At 61.2% G+C, this 20,571-nt stretch overlaps 1 protein-coding gene across 1 annotated transcript in view; it reads right to left on the bottom strand.

The window, feature by feature from the left end:
• Window positions 1–1,262: 1,262 nt before the first annotated feature.
• The window catches only part of SDC3 (syndecan 3), a 36,789-nt gene continuing 17,480 nt past the window's right edge, over window positions 1,263–20,571 (bottom strand). Inside the window, exons 2-5 of the mRNA XM_087858249.1 lie at window positions 10,419–10,536; window positions 8,118–8,731; window positions 6,183–6,474; window positions 1,263–5,394 (exon numbers count right to left, since the gene is read on the bottom strand). Coding sequence (XP_087714375.1) covers window positions 5,228–5,394; window positions 6,183–6,474; window positions 8,118–8,731; window positions 10,419–10,536 — 1,191 coding nt within the window. The 3' untranslated portion in view covers window positions 1,263–5,227. The remainder of the gene's footprint in view (window positions 5,395–6,182; window positions 6,475–8,117; window positions 8,732–10,418; window positions 10,537–20,571) is intronic.

Raw genomic sequence — 20,571 nt, 5'->3', positions numbered from 1 at the left:
AGCAGACTCCCCCGTGAGCAGGGAGCCCAAGGTGGGACTCGATCGCAGGATCCTGGGATCATGACCCAAGTCAAAGGCAGATGCCCAACTGACTGAGCCCCCTTCACCCCTTTTATAGCTGTGTGGTCCGAGGCTGTCAGGGGAGCCATTGTCCGAGGTCCCACAGCGAGGACCCAGGCCTCGGGGCCCGGACAGAACCATCCAGGGTGAGATGGATGGGGGCGTGGGGGCTGGAGGTGTTGGCTGAGGAGAAAAGACACCCCCACCCATTACTTGAACCCCAGAACCCCCAAGACCCTGGGTGAGTATCACATTCTAAGAGGAATAAATTTCTACAGGAAATATTTGTGGGCTCTGGAGTGGTTTCCCTTGGAGGAGGAGAGTTCATGACCATGACACTCCTACCTCGGGGCCACCCCAGGGCAAGAGGGCAGAACCTGCCGTGCCCCCAGAGAAAGGCAACACTGGGGAGGCGGGTTTGGGCTAAAAACGAAGGACTTCTCCACAGGGAGAGTGACCCGCTGGTCCCCAGGATACACCAAACCACCAGTCACAAGAGGTGCGCGGGCCGGGGCAGGCCCTCGAGGAAGGATTTCTACACCCAGGGGCCCAGGGCTGGGGGCCAGCACAAGGCCCTCCCAGCTCCATGGCCCTGTGAGCCTAGGGCTCAGTCTGTGGTTCCAAGTCAGGGAACTCCTCCTCTCCTGACGTCCTGTTCTGTTCCAGTTCTGTCCAGAATGTTCTTCCTCACATCATCCTTAACCCATTCCGTTTAGGGGATGGTCATTGTTATCCCATTTCACAGGTGAGAAAACTGAGACTCAGAGGACTCACAAGTAGCTTCTCCAGCATCAGAGCTAGCAAATGTCACCTGAGCTTGAAACCAGGCCTACCAACCCCAAAGCCACTGAGCCTTGGTCAATCTGATTCCAATATCCTGTGGTCCCAAGATTGTTTCTTTGTGGCCTGAAACCAGTTCTTCCCCTGGAGGTGGACCACAGGGCCCTCAGTGCCACCACAGACTGCCCCCCCCCCAACCACAGCCCCCACCCGGCCTTACCACTGTCAGCTCTGTGGTTTCCCGAACACTCAACCAACAGCAGTTTTGACCATAATGGTTCCCACGAGGGGCTGCCGGTCAATTTTCCTTGCTTGGTTCTCAATTTCTCCTGAAGGGGAAGGTAGCTCAGGCCCAGGAGGGGGGCCACCGGCTGCCCCTCCCCACGAAGCGTCCATGTTTATCTCACACTCAGGCCACACTGTATCATTTCATCTTAATTTTATTTCCTCTTATAAATGGGCACAGCACGGGAAGTGTTAAAAAAAAAAATACACACACACACACATACAACCAAACAAAAAACAGAAACAAAAAAACCCAAACAGCTCCTTCACAAGGCTGGGACAGGTGAGGACCCACGGTGGGGCAGGCACCTGGGCCTCTTTTCCAGTCTTTTCCCTCCACTTTTCATTAGAGATTTGGCCATGAACTCAGGACAGGTATGGTTAATAAACAGGTTATGGGGGAGAGAGAGGGCAGGGAAGGCCCGGGGGAGGGAAGGACAAACTCCCCCACCCCTACCCCAGGCCGGGTTCTTGGAGGGCTCTGTACAGGAGAAAGGACACACAGGAGGGACACTGTCTTCAGGGGGCTCTCTGGAGCCATGCTGCCTACGAAACTATTTACATGTATTCGCCACACTGGGGCTGGGCGCGCTGAGCTGCCAGGTGGCTGCTGGGGGATGCTGGAACCATCGGCCCTTGGATGGCAACCCCAGGACCCGGTCTTGGCATCTCTGTAAATCTGTACAGTTTGTGGGCTTCTATTTACAGGCAGGAGGCCTGAGGAAGCAAGTCCGGGGTGATGGCCTCCAGGAGAAATTCAGGAGAGCCGAGGAGGTGGTGGCCACTCTTGCCCCGCCCAACAGGCAGAGATCATCTGCTTCCTGTGCTCGGGGTCCCAGCCTGGAGGCCGGGAGGGATGGTTCTGCCGACCCCAGCGGGGAGTCTGCCCTGAGCCCCCCAAGCCACTGCCCGCAGACCTGCCTCACCCAGCCCTGGTCACCACCCAGCCACCTCCAGGGCTCAAGGGGATAAACCTTTCAGGAGAGGTAGCCCCTTCTGGCCTCCTAGGGAGACAGAGCCTGGGTTCTGAAAAGTCACAGCCAGAGGGGGGCCCCAAACTCCACCTCCCGAGGCCCTTGCCGCCCTCCCTGGCAGCCGAGGCCCCAGAGGTTCTCAAACCACATGAGCTCCCTCCCCTTTGGAATTTGCCCTGCTTCCAGGAAATGCCAGGGCCCTCCCCGAGCACACTCGGGTCTGGCCATACACATCTGGGCAGGCCCTGCACGCATCGCACCGTGTGCCCAGGCTGGGTGAAGCCCCGCACCCACATTGCACCTAGGAGAGCACCAGCTCATCCTTTTAACCGACCTCTCCCTTGGCCCGCCCTGGCTGGGCTGGGCTGGCTGGAGTGGAATTGGGCTAGTCCGACTGTTCAGTTTCATGAGGATAAAGCCTGGGCCTTTGTCTCGGGTCCAGGGCTCGATGAATGAGGCCCTCGGCCTCTTCTCTCAAATGCAAAGGACAGAGAGAAGAGGCCAGTGCCAGGAGGCAAAGCCCCAAGCCCCAAGTTAGAAGCCAGCCCTCAGGATGTGAGGAGTCAGGCCTGCCGGGGCCAGGCTAGACCATGAATGCCACTCCAAGCCCATTCCAGCCAGACCAGGCCCAGCTCAGCCACCCTTGCTGGGCCCCACCCCACCATGGGCCCTGGCCCGTGCCAGGGTCTCCCACCCCGGGCCCACCATCCCTGGATTCGTGTCCTCTCTCCTCCATGCTCCCTGGCTTCTCAGCCTCGGCCTGCCCAGGCCTCGTCACCAGAGCTGCTGGCCCCAAGACAGCAGCCCGCCAGGGAGCAGGGTAGAGGGAGGCCGGGACTTTGGTCTCCCCCTCCCCCAGCCCTTCTGCTCTGGGGACAACCGAGGCCATGTCACCTCACCTTCAACAGATCTTGGGCCCAGGGTGCCTCCCCTCACTCCTGCCCCCTTCAAAGGCTGGGTTCCTCACAAGCTTCCAGGCCCTACCCAGGGGGACACTGAGTCTACAAGATAGAGCCCCGGGCTGGAAGTAGGATGCTGGAAAATACAGGGGGTGACGTTCCCTGGAAGCTCGCCCTCACCACCTCAGGCACCCCTCCCCGTCCCCCTGCAGAAGTCTGCTGCCAGGGAGTCTTGAAAAGGGAACAGAAATAAAAGCTGCTTTCCTGACTTTAATCTGGGTCGAAGGTGAGGGGTGGGGGTGTGAGCACCAGCCAAACACAACTCAGACCACATCCCGTGGCTTCGGGAGCCCCCACCAAGCACAGTCTCCCCAAAGGAGATCTGTGGCCCCACATTTAAAATATCTACAGAAGCGGCCCCCTTGCAAGGGTAACAAAGAAGGGGGAGGCGGGCTGAGGTCTGTGGCACCCCCACCCACACCCGCTCTCAGCTCCTGGCCTGGGGCCATGCGTCTGGACAGGCGGCTCCCAGCGACAGGTCCATCCAGCGGCACCCAGGAGAACCATCAGGTGGTTTGGCCAATGAGTGAGTCAGTGTCCACAGGGAGGGCCCCAGGGCGGGACCGAGGTGGGCCTGGCGAGGCCGGTGGGGGGAGAGGGTGCAGGAGGCCCCGGGCGGCAGGGCCCACCCTCACAGGCACTTTGGGGACTTGTGTCCTGGGAGGCAGAGTCAGCCCCTAGCTCAGAGCAGAAGGGGGACACAGGGAGACCAGGAGCCAGGCCACATGCCCCTCCCCGCCCAAGGCTTGTGGTCCTGGGAGACCCAAGCCCCCTCCCCAGCCTGGGGCCGCATTCCAGGAACCAGCCTGCCTTCCTCAGCAAGGCTCCTCGTGAGTTGGGGGCTGGCCCTGGACTAAGTCCCTGGCGAGCGACAGAGGGGAAGGAAGCAGGCCTCACCGGGTGTGCGACGCCCCGGGGGGCTTGTGGCAACGTGCCCTCCGTGCCACGCTTTATTCCGGGAAAGGCAAGGAAGTGCCCACCTCTTCTCCCGTGCGGGCACGGGGCTGTGTGGGGTGAGACTGCATCCGTGTGGATTGTGTCTGACGTGCCGGGGTCGCTGGCAATGCAGTTGGTGTCAGCGTCATGGTGAGGGACTGAGTGTGACGGCAACTCAGGGGACCCAATATGGGCTGACTGTCCCAGCTTGACTCCGCCCTCTCCAGTGAGCCTGAAAGCCGGGGACAACATGCGTGATGCCACAGTGTACATGGAGGGGGGCGAGGGGGGCCGAGAGCGGGGCAGGCCACATCATCACCACCAGGCGATGATGTCTGGTGACGTGCATCGTTGTAAGCACTGGGGGGATGTGAGAGTCAGCGTCTTTGGAAGAATGTGTGTCTGTGACAGGTCTACACCAGCTGGCTGGTCAGGACCGCGTATGCTTCTGTCATCGCGTACTTCCGTGTGTGTGACATGATGCGTGACCACGTGGGAGATGGTGTCTGGGCAGAGGCCCACTCGCCAGAGGGAGGTCCGAGCAGCCCCCCCTCCTTGCCAGTGGCCCCCAGGTGCTCTCAGGAAGTCAGTTCCTTAGGGGCAGACGGGGATGAAGGTGAGGCCTGTGGTACGTGTACACGGGGCAGGGGAGGGGGGGAGCATGATCCCACAACCCCAGAGAGGCCAGGACAGAACAGACTGGCAGCAATAGGTACCCCCTCTCCCGGGCAGAGAGGGGCCCCGGGACAGCGGCGAGAGGCTGCAGCGTCTCAGTGATTTCAAGGGCTGAGCCTGCCCAACGCTTGTCCTGGAAACCAGTCTGGGTGCCTCTCTACCTCCAGGAGACCTCAGCCAGCCCTGGGGGACCAGGGTGGGGCTCAAGCCCATCTCAAGCCCCACCCCTTCTTCCAGCAGCCACTCCGGAGCTTCCTTCCTCTGGTCTGTCTGACCCGAGGTCCTGAAGCCGGCTGATTGTGGGGAGGATGGGGGCGGGGGGAGAGAGAAACAAGAGATGAGCTCGTAAGGGCACAGTCGAGGGCAGATGGCAGCGCCCCCTGTCCTTCAGGCAAGATCTGTGTGAGGCTGACAGTCTGGGCAGACCTCGGGAGGGCGGGCAGAGATGAACTGGGGCCAGGCTCCCTTCCAGGCCCAGTCCCAGGCCAGGGCTGGTGGGGCCGGGCCGGGGGCTAGGCAGAGGAGCGACGCTGAGCTACGGGAGGCACTGTGGCTCCGCTAGGCGTAGAACTCCTCCTGCTTGTCAGGCTTCTGGTACGTGACACTCGCCTGCTTGGGCTCCTCCAGGGTGTAGCTCCCCTCATCCTTCTTCTTCATGCGGTAGATGAGTAATGTGACCAGGAAGGCGGCGAACAGGGCGCCCACCACCCCACCTACAATCACAGCTGTGGAGGAAGAAGGCAGAGGTCAAGGGCTAAAGACAGTGCGGGACGAGCTTAGAGCCTGGGCAGGGGGCTGAGGCTGGGGGTGCAGTGAAGTCAATTCTAAGCCCGCCAGCACTGGCTGCCATTCACGGCCCTCGCTGGGGCCTGGCTCCCTTCCGGGTGCCTGACGCACACTCACAGAATGCCCGCACCCACGCTAAGGGAGGGGCCGTGGTCCTCACTGAGTTTAAGAGGCCATCAGTCGGAAGATGCTCTGATGTTTTATGGACATTATGAGAGCAAAAAAGCACCAACTAAGCTACAACACACCCCAACTATGGAAGGGCCTAGAGCTTACTTAAAAAAAGAAAAAAGGAGTGAACTTATGAGCGGATGTGTAGTGCGAACCAGTTAAGTGCAAAGTGGCCAGCCCCACTCTACAGAGGAGGAAGAGGGGGCCTGGAGAGCTGAGGGACCTGCCTGAGGCCACACTGCCCCATGAGTCCAGAGACTTCAGCCCAGGCAGGTCCTTGGGCTGTCAAGGCTGGGGGCAGGTCAAGCCAGAGGATGGGGTCAGAGATCAGGGTCCAGGGGCTGAGGTCCAGGGAAGCAGGCATCAGGGTCAGACCCTGGGACGGTCAGAGGAGGAACCAGAGGGCGGGTCTGGGGGGTTGAGTTCCCAGCATTCCCTCCCTAGGAAACGAGGCTCCTAGAAACCCACACCCTGACCTCTTCTAGGGTTCCTAGAGGTCAGACTGAGGCCTGACCAGCTGCCTCACTCTGGGCTCCTCCCAGGACCCAAGCCTCACCTACGAGCACTTCCTTCCGCTCCAGGATGCTTTTCTGAGGCAGCTGGGCAGCTGAGCTGCCTGAGTCGATGGCATTGTCCAGGAGGCCGGGGCCTGGGCGCGCGCCCTTGGGCAGCGTCCCAGGTGGAGGTGACGGCTTGGCTGCAGCCGCATCCACGGCCACCACTTCATTGGCTGTGTCTGGCTGTGTGGTCTCCTCCTCCGGCAGCTCGAAGTCCCCGCTGGGCCCCCCACTCACGGGCACCTCTGGCTCATCCCGGATCGTGGTCAGGACGGACTCCGGAGTTGGGGTCTGTGGGGAGGGTGGCATGAGCCCAGGAGCCAGGCCTGCCCCCACTGTTGCCATGGGGCAGCCCACCCCCCTGTCCCCCACACATGACCCCACGTCCCCCGTGGGTCTGACACAGAGCACTGGCTATGTGCCAGGCATGGTGCTAAAACACATTATGGGCATTGCACCCTCACGACATCCCCGGGAAGGAGGTATCATTGCCCCTAACGTACAAAGCTGGAAACAGGCTCAGAGAAGTGGAGTGACTTGCCGAGGACACACAGCTAGGAAGTGGTGGGAGCAGGACTAGAATCCTGATCTCTCTGGGCCCCCGTGGCTGGTGTCTGTGACCACCACACTCTACTGCCCCTCTTCTCCCCTGGCCACGTCCTGTGCCCAGCCCGCCTCTGTCCCCTCTCCCTCTAGCTGCCTTGGTGACCATTCTTGGGAGACTGCTGTCAAATTGCTGTGTGGGGGCTGCTCGAGGTAGCCCGGCCCGCCGTCCATGTACCTGAGGCAGAGGGGAGCCCCTCGGCCTCGGGGTCTGTCCAAGAGCACACATGCAGGGCACGATGCCCCCTGGAGGCGTGTCCAGGGAACCAGCCTGGGGGCCCCCACCGCCTGGAAGCGGGACCAGGGCTCGGATGCCTCCCGGGTGAGCGTGGGGAGCAGGGCCTGGCGTCCTGCTCCCCATACCCTTCCCGCCTGGCCGCCAGCCACACAGGCTGCCCCGGGGGCTCAGAGGAGCTGAGGGCAGGGCCTGCACCCTGCCGGGGCTGGCCCGACCTGACGGCAGCTCCGCCATCTGGCGGCCCTCGTTTCTGTACCCCAATCAGTGCCGCTACCCCCCCTCTGCGCCCAGCTTGCCCAGCAGGGAGCGGGCTACTTTTCCCATTTCCTTGACCCCATGCACCCCCTGCCTCCCTGACATCTTCACCCCCTTCCCTCCAACCCTCCAACCCCCTCACACACAACCACACGCTCACGCACGTGCGTCCTGGCCCCCAGGGCCGACTGCAGGGCTCAAATCCTGCCCCTGCTGTCGCTGGTGAAGAGGCCGTGCCACCCCGAGGGGCGGGTGACGGCTGAGGGATGGCACGGGGCCACGCCAGCAGCAGGTCGCCTGCGTGAGCTGCGGGTTTTCCTCTCCCACGGCCTCCCTCAGTCACCCTCAGACTAACAACGACAGCAACGTGGTGACAATGGCAGGAGGGAAGCTTCTGGTTGGTTACCACTGCCAGGCACTGTTTCAGGCACTGGACAATTCCTACCACGCTACAGTTCACATCCTATCATTTCCTCCTTACAGAGAGGACCGGTGACTTCCTGAGGTCCCGAGGCTCCCAAGGGCAGTGGGAGAACTCCAGGCCGCAGTGCCCGCCTCCTGAGTCTGCGCTCTTCACCAGAACGCCCAGGCCCCCGGCCCCGCCCCCCGCCACCACGCTTCGCCCACTTCCTTCCCCATCCACGCCTTGTCCCAGCATCCTGGTCTCCCTTCCCTCCCCGGCCACCTCGACCTCCATCCTCATCACTCCCAGCCTCGGCCCTCCGGCCTCATGCCTCTCTCACCCTCTCCATCCCCAGAGCCTCCCAGCCCTCACCCTGCCCAGCTGCATCCTCCCTCCCCCAGGCCCTGACTCACCCTCCTCTCCCCACCTGCTTACCTGAGCCACCTCTGTGGGTCCAGGGGCAGTGGTGCCCAGGGGCAAGGTGCTCTTCTCGGGGATGTCAGGCTCCTGGGTGGCAGCTGGCCTGGGAAGGGCCCTTGGTCTGGAGGTAGCGGTGCTGACCATCCCGGGGGTTGGGGCCTCTGTGTCCAAGACAGCCACCGTGGTGGGAGGCGAGGGTGCTGCGGGGGTGGTGGCCCGGGCCGTGGCCGCCGTGGTCAGCGGAAGAGGCAGAAGCCTCTGCACGCCGGTGGTCCTTATGACGGAGGTGGTGGCCGTGGAAGGGGGGGCCGCGGGAAGGCTGGGGGCGGCAGTGGCCACCGTGGCGGGTGCCGTGGCCACAGTCAGGGCCCCCGCAATTGTGGCGGCAGTGGTAGCCGTGGGAGTGGAGATGGTGGTGGCTCTCTGGCTGGGCTCTTCTGGGACTTCTGTCACCACGGGAGGGTTGGTGGCCGGCTCCGGGGTGGGGTGCTCCGAGGGGAGCTCTTCCAACGGGGTGCCCACAGGCTGGATGTCCACGGTGGGCAGCACTGCGGGTGTGGTCGACACTGCCATGGCCACATCCGGGCTGAACCGCATGGCTGTCTCGATGCCCGACTCCTGCTCAAAGTCTGAGGGGGCGGGGAGAGGAGAGAGCTACAGAGCTGCATGATTATGAGGGCCGTGTGGGCCCCAGGTAAGGAACGACCATCAAGATGCCGGGGGCGGGGGGGGGCTCCCAACCCTCACTCTACACAATTTTCCCAGGACAAGATGAGGGAAAGAAGGAAGGCACCGCCTGGCCAAAGGTTACCAGTCGGCTGGTGGCTGTTCCCTAAGTCCTCTCTGCCTGGCCAGAATTTCTTCGGGGGGGGGCACCTCTTCCAGGAAGTCTTCTCTGATTATTCCAGACCACCCAGCCTGGACCCTCTGGCAGGTTGAATCCAGGCAGTGGCAACTAAAGCCCTACAGGGTTTTTAGCCCTTGCTGAAGGCTGGGGGCAAGCAGGGGAGTGGCATTCTGGGAAAAGTCAGCCCTGGGTACCCCCTACCATGAATGTGGTGGTGGGCACATTCAGGGCTCCCCCAGAGGCACAGGCCACAGGCAGACAGCAAGGAGGGGAAGGAGCCCTTCCTACAGGGGACTGCTGGAGTAACCCGGCTGCCTCTGGGCCAGGACACTTGAAGGGGCCCGGGAGGAAATGAGGAGAGAGGGAGAGAGAGAAGGTGCAGCCAGCTCCTGGGGCGCCTGACCAGGCAGAGAGAGGAGGGGTGGAGAGCAGCCAGAGAGGTTCGGGAGGAGAGACATGACCCAGCAGAGATGGATTTTACGAAGATTAACTTGCAAGAGGCTTACAAGGAGTAAGCTAAAGCAGGGAGACTCGAGGCAGGGGACCGTGGGAGGCCAGGGCTGTGGCACACAGACCTCCTGCCATCCCATCGGACCGTCTTGCCCCCTCCCTGGGCCCAATCTCAGCACAGACTCCTTTAAAAAAAAAAAAAAAGTAATCCCTACACCGCATGTGGGGCTCAAACTCACAACCCCCAGATCGAGAGTCGCACCCTCTACTGACTGAGCCAGCCAGGTGCCCCGAGCACACAGCCCTTTTGCTACGTTTTTCGAGCTCCTTCTCTGTTCCAGACCCTGACGTCTTATGCTGAAGCCTTCCAGAGGCTCTGAGAAGAAGGCATACTTATTCCCATCACTCCCAGGCGAGACTGCAGGGCCTCCGAGAGGGAGAGTGGCTGAAGGAGGTACAGCTGTTTGGGGGCAAAGCCGGCATTCAAACTCAGGGCACCTCCCTCCCTTTGCATGGCTCTGCTGGCCTTTCCCAGGGCCAGGCCATGGAACCAGGCTGTCCCAGGCACGGTGGAGGCGTCTGCCCCTTTTCATCGTTCCCCAAACCTGCCCCGGGCCACCGCTGCTTGGATGGGAGGGGGCCACCTGACCCAAGCTGAGTCAGCCAAATGATCTCCTCGAGGATGTGCCATTGCCCCCCAGACATGGTTACTAAGTGCCTGCAAGAGGTCAGGGCAGTACTGTCACCTGGGTCACTGAGGAGCGTCTGTGTTCCCTCAGGGGGTTGGGAAGCCTGCAGGGGAGACGTGAGCACTGCTCGAAGAGACAGAATCATGGGGAGTGGGGAGTCCTGAGCTCTGAGGTCTCGAGGCCCTGCTTCCAGCCCCAGGAGGATGGTCTGCCCCCCTGCCTGAACTCCCCCCCTCCCCCGATCGTGGAAGTGAGCCTGCATGGGCCCCTGGAGGCAGCCAGCACTCAGCACTGCCCAGACACCGGGGAGAGGAGAGGGGAGGTACTTACAGCCCGAGCCCGACCCTGAGTAGAGGTTATCCAGCTCATCGTCGGGGAAGGAGTCATCGTCCCCGGAGCCCTCGAGGTCCACAGGCCTCTCAAAGTTCTCGCTGCGCCAGCGCTGAGCCTGGGGAGGGCAGAGTCGGGCACAGAGCTCAGCACCTGACGCCAGCAGCCTGGACGGGCCCGGAGGGACAACAGACGCGCTCACAGGCCAAGTGACAATGAGGGACGGCACCAGGTGTGGCCAGCCCGTGGGCAAACAGAGCCACGGCGGGCCTGATTACCACCCACCCAGGGGCCAAGGTAGCAGCCCCATCTTCCTACCTGACCGCCACCCCTGGGGACCAGGCCACTCGCCCATGCCCTGATCAGAACTGCTGGGTGGGAGAGCTGGGCTTCGAGCCAGAATGCTGGCTTTGAGCCCGGCTCCAGCTCTTAAGACGTGCGACTGGGGGAGAGTTACTTAGTCTCTCCCTGCCTCAGTTACTCATTACCCATAAGCAAACAATGCCCACCTTCTTGGGGTGCTGTGAGCACGCAGTGGGCTAACGCGGGTGCAGTGCTGAGCACCTGTTGCATACAGGTTAGCGTGACTCTCGGTGTGGCCACTGTCATCAGACCCACCCTCAAAGTGCCTGTCGCACTCCTCAGGAACAGAGGTGGGGCCCCCATTCCGCAGAGGAGGGAACTGAGGCCCACAAAGCCGCCCCGGCTCACCCGACAGCACATGACGCAATGAGAGTTGGCCTCTGCTCAGAACCCGAAGCTTCAGACCTCACAATCCCAAAGGCAGTGCAGTTAGTCCCATCGGACAGACACGGGGTTTGGGGAGCTTTGGGGCTTTGGGGCTTTGGGAGGGAAGTACCTTGGGTAAGAGTGGCTGGGGGGAAGGGAGAGAAGGGAGGGCAGGCTCCGGCCCTGGCCCCGGGCCTTCCCCGAAACAGGAAGTTGGCCCACCTCCCCGCAAAGCATCTTAATGCCTGAGTTAGCTCAGGGCCCGAAGGCCCATTTCCACCTCAACAGGGTTAGAAGGGGTCGGGGGGTGGGGGGGGGCTTCTCGAAGTGTCCAGCTCACCTGGCCTAAGACTCCTCCTGGTGTCAGAACTTGGGGAGGCCTGGAGCTGGGGCCGTCCCTCCCCACTGCAACCCTGCAGTGAGAGCCCCACAAGGGCAAGCAAGGCAGGAGAGCACCCCCCACCCACCCCCAGGGGCAGGCTGGGCCCCAACCCCTGCCACACCTTCGACCCAGGCTCCAGGCTGGACCCAGCCAGTCCCTGGGCCTGGGAGCTTTCCCAAGCAAAGGGAGATGGGTGCCTGGGGCCCAGGTCTGGACAACCAGCACTTGGGGCTGAAACAACAGAACAGAGAGAAAGCATCTCCGGCAGAGGCAAGGGAGAAAGCACAGACTTTGAGGCCACCCTCCAGCGTCCCCTGGGCTCCCTCTGCACCCCTCCACTTGCTGGACTCCAGCCCCGCTGGCCTGGCAGCACTCTATTCCTGGAATGTTCTGCCTGTCATTCACGCCGTTCTCTCTACCCAGAACATTCTTCCTTCCCCGCCCCTCACCCTCCACCTTTTGGCCAACTAACCTCTCTGCCCCTATCACTTCAGTCGAGAAGCCTCCCTCCTCTGATCTTTCAGAGTACCCTGTGCTCAACTCACACCTACCACCCCTGCTTGTCTGTGTCCTCACTCGGTGACTGCCCCCCCACCCCGAACTACACCTTGATGGATGGAGGCAGGACCTCGCCTGGCACACAGTAGGTACTCAGGGAGAATCTGTTAAGGGACCGTTGCGCTGGGAGATGGGACTAATTCCTGGGGCAGGGGCGGAGTAGGGGCAGGCTGGAGCTGCAGCCGGGAAGCCCCGTCACGGGAGGCTCTCAGGGACCTGCCGACAACGCCAGCCTGGAAATGGGTTACTTTTCGTCCTCACCGCATGTCAGAATATTGTGAGCGCGGCTCTGAGGAAGAGTCCAAGCATCCACACCGTCGGCCCGACGTGGGGCACCACAAAAGGCATGTGAGCAGAGGGGGGACGGGGTCAGAGCTGCATGCCGTGCTCAGCCTCTCACACCCCCACCCCCACCTGACCGGGCCCCCTTCTGGGGTTCACACACAGCTAGGGTGAGGCCCCCAAACCTGGCTTCCTGCCTCAGCCCCGACCATCTGCTCCACAGCCCTACCCAGGCCAGCCGGGGCAAGAGGCCAGGGCAGCGAGCCAGGAGATTCCCCCCCCCCCGTCCCTGTTACACACACACACACACACACACACACACACACACACACACACACACACACGCCAAGTAATGAATTAATCAGTATTTACTTGCTACCAGTGAGTCATGGAGTGGAACAATTAGTGTAATTGCTCCCGTGCCTAATTGCTGGGTCTTTCTTGGTTTTAGACATTCTAGGAGCTCAGAGTAGCTCTCATGCAACTCGCCCCAGCCCCCATCTCTGTCCCCACTGCCCGGAAGAGCAAATCCCAGGACACCCAGATGAGGGAGATGGAAGGCTCCCTTCCCTACCAGCCTCTTCATGCTGGGCCAGCCAAGCCAGAGTCCCCTGGAGACGTTCAGCGCAATTCTTAGGCAAGCAGCCAGGAGCCAGAGATGGGCAACTCCTGCCCAGGGCCACACAGCAGGATGGACTGAGCAGGGACCAGTGATCAGACTCCCGCTTGCAGGCAGAACCACCGTCACTGTCTTTCCATCCTTCCAGAATAGCCAGGGAGTAGCTGAGAGACCTCTAGCTGGGAGGAGGGGTTCTAAGAAGTCTGAGGTCCCTGGGGAGCCCCAAACTGGAGTAAATGTGGGGGCTGAAATAGGGAGTCCACATGATTCCTCAGTGACCAATGCCACACAACAGCCTCTCAGATCAGCTCCTGGAAGGGCCTGCACGAGACCAAAGACTCCCCCCAAAGCCACAGACTCTTGAAAGGACATGCCCAGAGACAGAGGGAGAACAGAGACACACCCTGGTGCGCACGCCCTAAAGGCAGCCAGAGAGGCATCTCATGTTGGCGAGTCTTTGGGTACAAACAGGTGCATGCGGGGGGGGGGGCAGGCACTGAGCGGGGGCGCACACTGTGCAGCTCTGAGGCTCAGAGACAAGCACGGAGCCTCCTGTGAACCCATCAGCCTCCACTCAGGTAGCTCTCACCTAGATACTATTCATCCCTAGCTCAGTAGCCATCGACATGACAACCGTTACCATGGCGACCATCTCCTCCATGCTAAGGACCAGGAGCTCCAGCTCCCCACAGAGATGCGGTGGGGGCAGGAGAGGGAAAGATCATGGAAGAACAGAGAGGATGCCAGGGAGGGGGCCGGAGGGCGGAGACGCAGGGCAGAGCGAAGCCAGGGGTCAGAGGGGCACAGGGAGGACCGGGCGGGGGGGGGGCAGTGCAGGGAGGACTCGGTGAGGGAGAGAAAGCAGAGAAGGCGAGAGTGGGAGGCAGAGGAAGAGAACTCTCTCACATCTTAATTTAGCTTCACGCTCAGCAGACAAAGCTGGGGAAGGGGCCACCTCAGTGATTTTCCAAACCTGCATCCACGAGAACATCCTTCCTGAATAATAAACGGCCCCCAGATGAGATGGAAGGAGGGATGGCCAGTCACCCCTGCACTCACCCCGGGAAGCTTACCCCAGGGGGACACCTGTAAGGGTGGCGGACGGGGTATAGGATGCCATCTTGCCCAGCCCTGCCCCCAGAGCCAGCTGAGTGCCAGGCTGACCCCTCCCTGGGCCAGCTGGGGGGGGGCAGGGGCTCAGTGGGGCCCTCCCAGGAACACTGCAGGGGTGCTGGTGGCTGCAGCTCCCAGGGGACCAGGAGGAGCGCGAGGAGAGATGGGGGCAGGGAACTGAGCTGGAGAGGCAGCAGGGAAAGCCTCAGAAGTCACAAAATGCCAGAGGAGGACGGTGACCACAGCCTTCGACCCCCAAACGACCTCTCCATTTGCATAATTCCCTGCATAATTAGCATAATGATCCAAACCAGTCCCTTAAAGGAGCATTGACTCTAAAAGCCCCAGGACCCTGTGGCCTGCCCCTGCCCCTCACCGCACCCCACCTCCAGGGAAACTCACCCCCCCCCCGTTTGATAAACACAGCCACATGGCTAACCACCCCCGCACCGCAGCTAGCAGGCAATGCAGCCCACACCCTCAGGCACACACACCCAGCTGCCTCCCCCCCCCACGCAGCGACACAGACAATCCGGAGCACTGTTCCCGACCCCACCCTGCGCGCCACCTCAGCTCACAGACAACACAGGGCGGCCCCCACCTCACCAGGGGCCCATGCCAACCCATCCCCAGGCCCAAGCATGTTCCCTAAGTCACACATCCCAGCACACACTCCCCAGGGCAGGGACACAGACCTCACGGGCCACCCCCAGCCTTCCTCAGGCCAGCCCCATAGCCCCTACCTGCGGCTCCGGAGCAGCAGGGGAAGGGCTGGCCTCCCCAACCCATGCTCGGCCTCCACCTGCGCCCCCCAGCCCCACTCCCTCCCTACACGGCCTCAGCTCCGAACCCCCCCAACGCCCCCCACCAATGTCCAGGCTCCCGTCCACACACCCGGGGGCACCGCAAACACGCCTTGGGCTCCCAGGTCCCACTCGAGCCATGTGCCCCGAAGTCGACCCACCGCATCGTGGTATACCCCGCTCCCAGAGCCCCACCCACAGGCCCCTAATACCCGCACCCCTCAGTCTCCTCCACACACACATACTCACTCACACACACACACACACACACACACACATAGGCTTTCCTCGAGGGTACAAACAAGCACACACCACACTGGGGTGAGACATGGCCCCCTTCCCAGGGCTGCCACACCCCTGCCATTCTTCCTCGCTGCCCCCTCACTACCACCCCATCTTGACCCACAGCGTCACCCCAAAGAGGAAGCGCAGGCTCCCACGGTGATCAGAGGGCCCCCCTCACCACGACTCACCCCCACCCAAACCCCTTCAGAGTCCTAGAGCGGCTCCGCAGGGGGAGGGACCCAAATCAGGGGGACTTCAGGGATGTCTCCTCATGTCGGCAGGCGCTCACCCGGAGTGCAGGGCGTGCATTCAGGGAGAAGGCCAGGGAGCCCCCTACCCACACCGGGAGAAGCCTGGGGTCGCTCAGGCCCCGCTCCTATCACCTGCCCTCCTCCATCACAAGCCTTCCCGGAGAAACAGGGTAGCACAGACGTTAAGCCAGAAGGGATCAGCTCCTCCCGTACTACTTGGGGGACATCAGGCAAGCCTCTGACTCTCTCCCCTCAGCTTTCTCATCTGTAGAATGGGGGTGCGGAAAATAGTGCGGAGCTCCTACAGTTGCTGTGAGCATCAAACAGTATCATACAGGTAACCGGCTGAGCACGGGACCCGACACGCGGAGCTGAAGAAATCAACACGGCTGCAATTATTGTTAATTACATGCTAATCTTTCTATTATCCTTTCGGAAGATTTTATCTCCCTTAAGCCTTACCATCCTCCTGGTGGAAAATAGAATCAGGATGATTACACCCATGCTACAGACGAGGCTACTAATGCCCAGAGAGGTTAAGAGGCATTGCCAAGGCCACACAGCAGGGGAGAGTGCAGAGAGAAAAAGAGAGGTTGGATGAGCCGGGAGAGAGGGCGGGTCACAGAAACAGACACAGACACACAAATTAGGTCAGCTGGCAGGGGGCCAGGAGCCCAGCACCCCTGTGCACCGCTAATCATACCGCAAAGGCTAAGAATAAAATCAAGTATAATTAATTCTGCCCAAGCTTCCTTCCCTGCGTGAGCCAGACTCAGGCGCCACTCTCTTGGTGACTGGAGGCAATGTGAGCAGGGGTGGGAGCCCAGCTCGAGAGTCACACAGTCTTGAGTTCAAGTTCAGCTTGGCAGACTTGCTGGGTGACTCGGGGCAAGTTACTTAACCTCTCTGAGCCCCTCTTTGGTGAAACACGGACACTAATTACATAGGCGGCGTACGTACGCTACTCATCTGTCGGCCTCACCCCGGCCCGTTTCCCACCTCAGTCCTTACCTCAAGGCTAAATTAGGCCTCAGTGCTCCCTGAGTTTCACTCTTCCATCTTACAGATGTGAAAACTGAGGCTCAGAGAGGGGAAAAACTTGCATCACCCCACAGTTAGCGGGGTGGGTGGTGGGGAATGAGCCTGCCAAGCGGCACTTGGGGAAGGGAAGTGATTTGTCCAAAGACACACAGTGACATAACTGCTCACTTGTGGAAGCGGGGTGGTCTCGGCAGAGCCCTCTGGGTCCCCACAGGCTCCGTCCCCACCAGTCCCTGTCCCCAAAAGGCCCTCAGTCCTGTGAGAACTCAGTGCCCCTCACGCTCACCAGCTCCAACCCGGAGACCCAGAGCGTCACCGCAGGAATGTGGGCCGGGGCCAGGCTCTGGGCAGCGGGACAGCCAAGGGGGTGACACAATGGAGAGCCGGGACTGGGAAGGGGGGACGCCTCAGTCTCCAGCCCCCACCCGTCCACAGCTGCCCTGGCTGGGAACCCAGCCCTCACCACATTCACTTGCTGCTGGAGGGGTGAGGGGCACCTGCTGGGGAAGGGGCCCCAGGACCCCAGTGCCAGAGAGCAGAAGGGCCTGGGGGAGGAGCAGAGCGAGGAGGCGCAGAGAAGGCCCAGGCTGAACCGGACAGTCAGCAAAGCCCAGGGGAACACATCGTCGCCGACACACCCTCCCAGCGCCCTTCTTCTAGACACCCAGCTCCAGTCTCCCGCCAGGGCAGCTCAGAGGGCAGGAAACACCCCTGGGAGCCCATCCCGTCTCAGCCAAGTGCTCTGCCAAGGGCACCCTGGCAGCAGAGCCTTCCCCACCCCACGCCCGAACCCCACTATCAGCTCCTCGCCTTGTCCACTACCCACCCCTGCCCGTGCTCCCACCATCTCCCTGGATGGCACCCCCACCCCCGGCCCTGGGCAGCACTGCCCCCATCCACACCCATCCTGGGCACCCCCTCCAGGGGAGCAAGCCACCCCCAGCTCCGGAGCCCCCGCCTGCTGAGACCAGCCTGCGTCTGCGAGCTACACGAGCCCCCTTCTCCGTACTTCCTCATCCCCAAAACCAACAGTGGGGCTTGGGGCTCTTGGGGCCTTTCTGATTCCGACACCTGGGGGCAGCCAGGCATCCCGTGCTCGGGTCAAAGAGATCCAGGGCAATGTTAGTGATAGGAGAGAAAAAGCGGAAAGAGCCAACGTTCCCAGCAAGACAGCGCTCGTTAAATAGGTTAAGGCCTAACCGCAACGTGGAGTATTATGCAGCTATCAATAACTGGGTTTATCCGGCCGTTAAAAGGCACGAAGGGATAACAGAAGGCCTTCAGTGTTTACTTGTCTCAAAGACTATTTCGGGACCCGGGGAAAGGCACGCATTGCCCGTCAGGAGCCGTAGGGCAGCGCTGCTGAGAGGACGCGACCCACGGCGCCGGCTCTCAGCGCCCGGGTGACCCTGGGCAGGGACCTACCTCTCTCGGCCCGGTTCTCCTGGTAAGCAAAGACAACACCCACCTCGTGGGTCCACAGCAGACTCCCCCACGTTCACCAACAGCTCAGGAAACGCTGCCTATTAATGCTCTTACCGTTGTTAAGTTTAGAAAATAGGTTATTAAATTAGAGAACGTGATCCTGCTTTAATGAACTCCGTACCAAAGTGAATTTCTTAACACTGAATCCTACTAAGCTTTCCAGAGACTCTCTGGGTGGTGGGATGACAGTCTTTCATTTTTTTCCCGGGACCTGTCTGTATTTTCCATGTTTTCTATGATAAACTCAGAGTACTTTATTATTTTTTTTTACGATTTACTTATTTGAGGGGGGTGCGGAGGGAGAGACCCTCAGGCAGACTCCCCGCTGAGCACGGGGCCCCACGCAGGGCGCGATCCCACGACCCTGAGCCGAAACCAACACTCAGACGCTCCACAGGCTGAGCCACCCAGGCGCCCCCAGAGTACTTTTATGATTCGAAATCGCACGTTCTTTCTGCACCCCCATCCCTGCCACTCTCTGGTCTGTGAAACTCCCGGGCCCCTTCGTTCTGCAGAGAGCCCACCGGCTCCGACCCGGAGGAGGCTCATAGGCACACGGAGGGACAGGCAGAACAGAATGGAAGAACACAAAAGCCCGAGAGCTGGCAGGGCCCAGCTCCCTCCCCAGGCATGGAAAGGTCTGGTGGCCTGCTGGCCCAGACACCTCACCGCCCCCCCACCCCCGCCACCGTCTTCTCCTGCCAGCCCAGTTCCTGGCCCTGTCGTTCCCCCCACGCCCATCAGGCCCAGCTGGGGATGCAGGCTGGACGGGTGCAGCTGTCCACCATGGGGCCTCCGCTGAGACCCTGGGAAAAGCAGCCCCCTCCTCAGCCCAGGGCTGGGACGCCCCGTCACCAGTCTGTCAACCCCAGCCACCTGCCTTCAAGCGTCATCCTCTTGGCCATCCTCACACTGTCCCCAGGCTGGTGCCTCAAAGCAGGACCACCCACGGAGGCCCCATTTCCAGACTCAGCGGCCTACTCCCCCAGCTGCCCACCCTCCCCTCTTGTCCCCCCCCCAACTTGCTAACCCCTTCTGGGTGCTGGGGACCGTGGGGCACGCTCAGGCCTGCCCTGTGCTGTCCCTGCCGCGGAGGGGCACTTTCTTCCCCACCTCCACCTTGATCGGCACCTACTCGATCTACAAGCAGGATTTAGGAAAGCACCTACTGTGGCCAGGCTCTATTCTAGGCACTTAGGGTCCCCCAAGTATGTCCTCACGAAGCTCAGTTTGCTCAAAACCCACCGCCTCTGTGAGGCCTCCATGCGCCACCCACCTGACTGGTCCAAATTAGGAAGTCCCTTCTTAGGGACTACCGTCACCGTTTTGTCATTTACCAGGGAAGAGGGGCCCCCAACCGTGCTCCCACTTGAACGGGCCTCCCCTCCTACCAAATCTCACTGAACCCACTTAGCCTCCCTGGGACACAGATACCACTATCCCCATCTACGCTGAGAACCAGGCTGGTAAGCTGCCAGCAGGGGTCTCGAACTCTGGCCTCGGGTCGAAGGACTCAAACCCTGGCCTCCCGGACACCAGATCCCGTGCTCAGCGAATTCCTGAACCCCTGGAACAGCATGCAGAGATCCCAGTTTGTGATGTGACGCTCATTTCACTGGGTGTTTTTCCAGAAGAGGCCTGGGGCCATGCCATCCCTTACCCTGAACAACAGCTAGTTACCGCGGGGGAGCACTCTGTGCCGGGCTCTCTAGGCGCCCCTTGCCTCAGTTCTCTTCACAGACCGCTTCCCAGTAGTTATTCTCCCCACTTCACAGATGCGCATACCAGAGTTCAGAGAGGTGAAGCAACTGGCTCAAAGTCACACAGCAGCGAGGCCAGATTTGAACCCAGAACTAGCCGAACCCCCAAGACCACCCTCTTTGTACTGCAGCGCACACCTCCTCCCAGCCCTCACCAGCCTGCCGCACCAGAAGGTTCCTCAGGGGTGGGACCACACCACCCCCACGCCCCACAGTATCCTGTACAGCCACCAACAGACGGACAGATTGGCTGAACGCTGGGAATGACTAGAAATGAAGGACAAGTCCTCCGCTGACAGATGGCCCAGCTCAGGTGAGCAGCCGTGCCCACCACCCCGTGACTCACCAGCAGTGGCCTCGGGACTGAGTCTCCGGGCCCTGCACACATCCTGCCAGCAGACAAGGCAAGGGCCTGCCCACTCCTGGGGCCCTCCTACCTCTGACGAACAACCCGGCGTGAGGTCAGATGTCCCAGTCGTGGCTTCCAGAGAACGCTGGTCAAGCACCCTCCCCTCACGGGGCCTCAGCGTGCCCTCCTACAAAATGGGGATCATGATTCCCCACACGCTGAGACGCCCGCTGTGATGAGCCGAGCAGGGACTGGGCAGTTCGTAGGGGCTAGGATGTGACACGGTGTCCCTACTTTAAACCCAGCTCCTCAGAGAGGGGCCCCTACCCCCGACCACCAAATCTGCCCAAATGACCTCCCAACACACCCACTCTGTCAACGCCAGGGTTGTCTCCCAGCTCACCAACGCCTGCAAAATGCGTTTATTGACTTTCTCGTCTCATGTCGATCTCCCCCTGCAACAGCTCCTGGGGACGGTGACTGGGTCCACTGGGAG

Source organism: Ursus americanus, chromosome 33, assembly GCF_024610735.1.
Source record: "Ursus americanus isolate L20-20 chromosome 33, mUrsAme1.1.p, whole genome shotgun sequence".
NCBI lineage: Eukaryota > Metazoa > Chordata > Mammalia > Carnivora > Ursidae > Ursus > Ursus americanus.
Note: the sequence above shows the minus strand (reverse complement) of the source record. Positions and strands in the feature narration are given on the sequence as shown.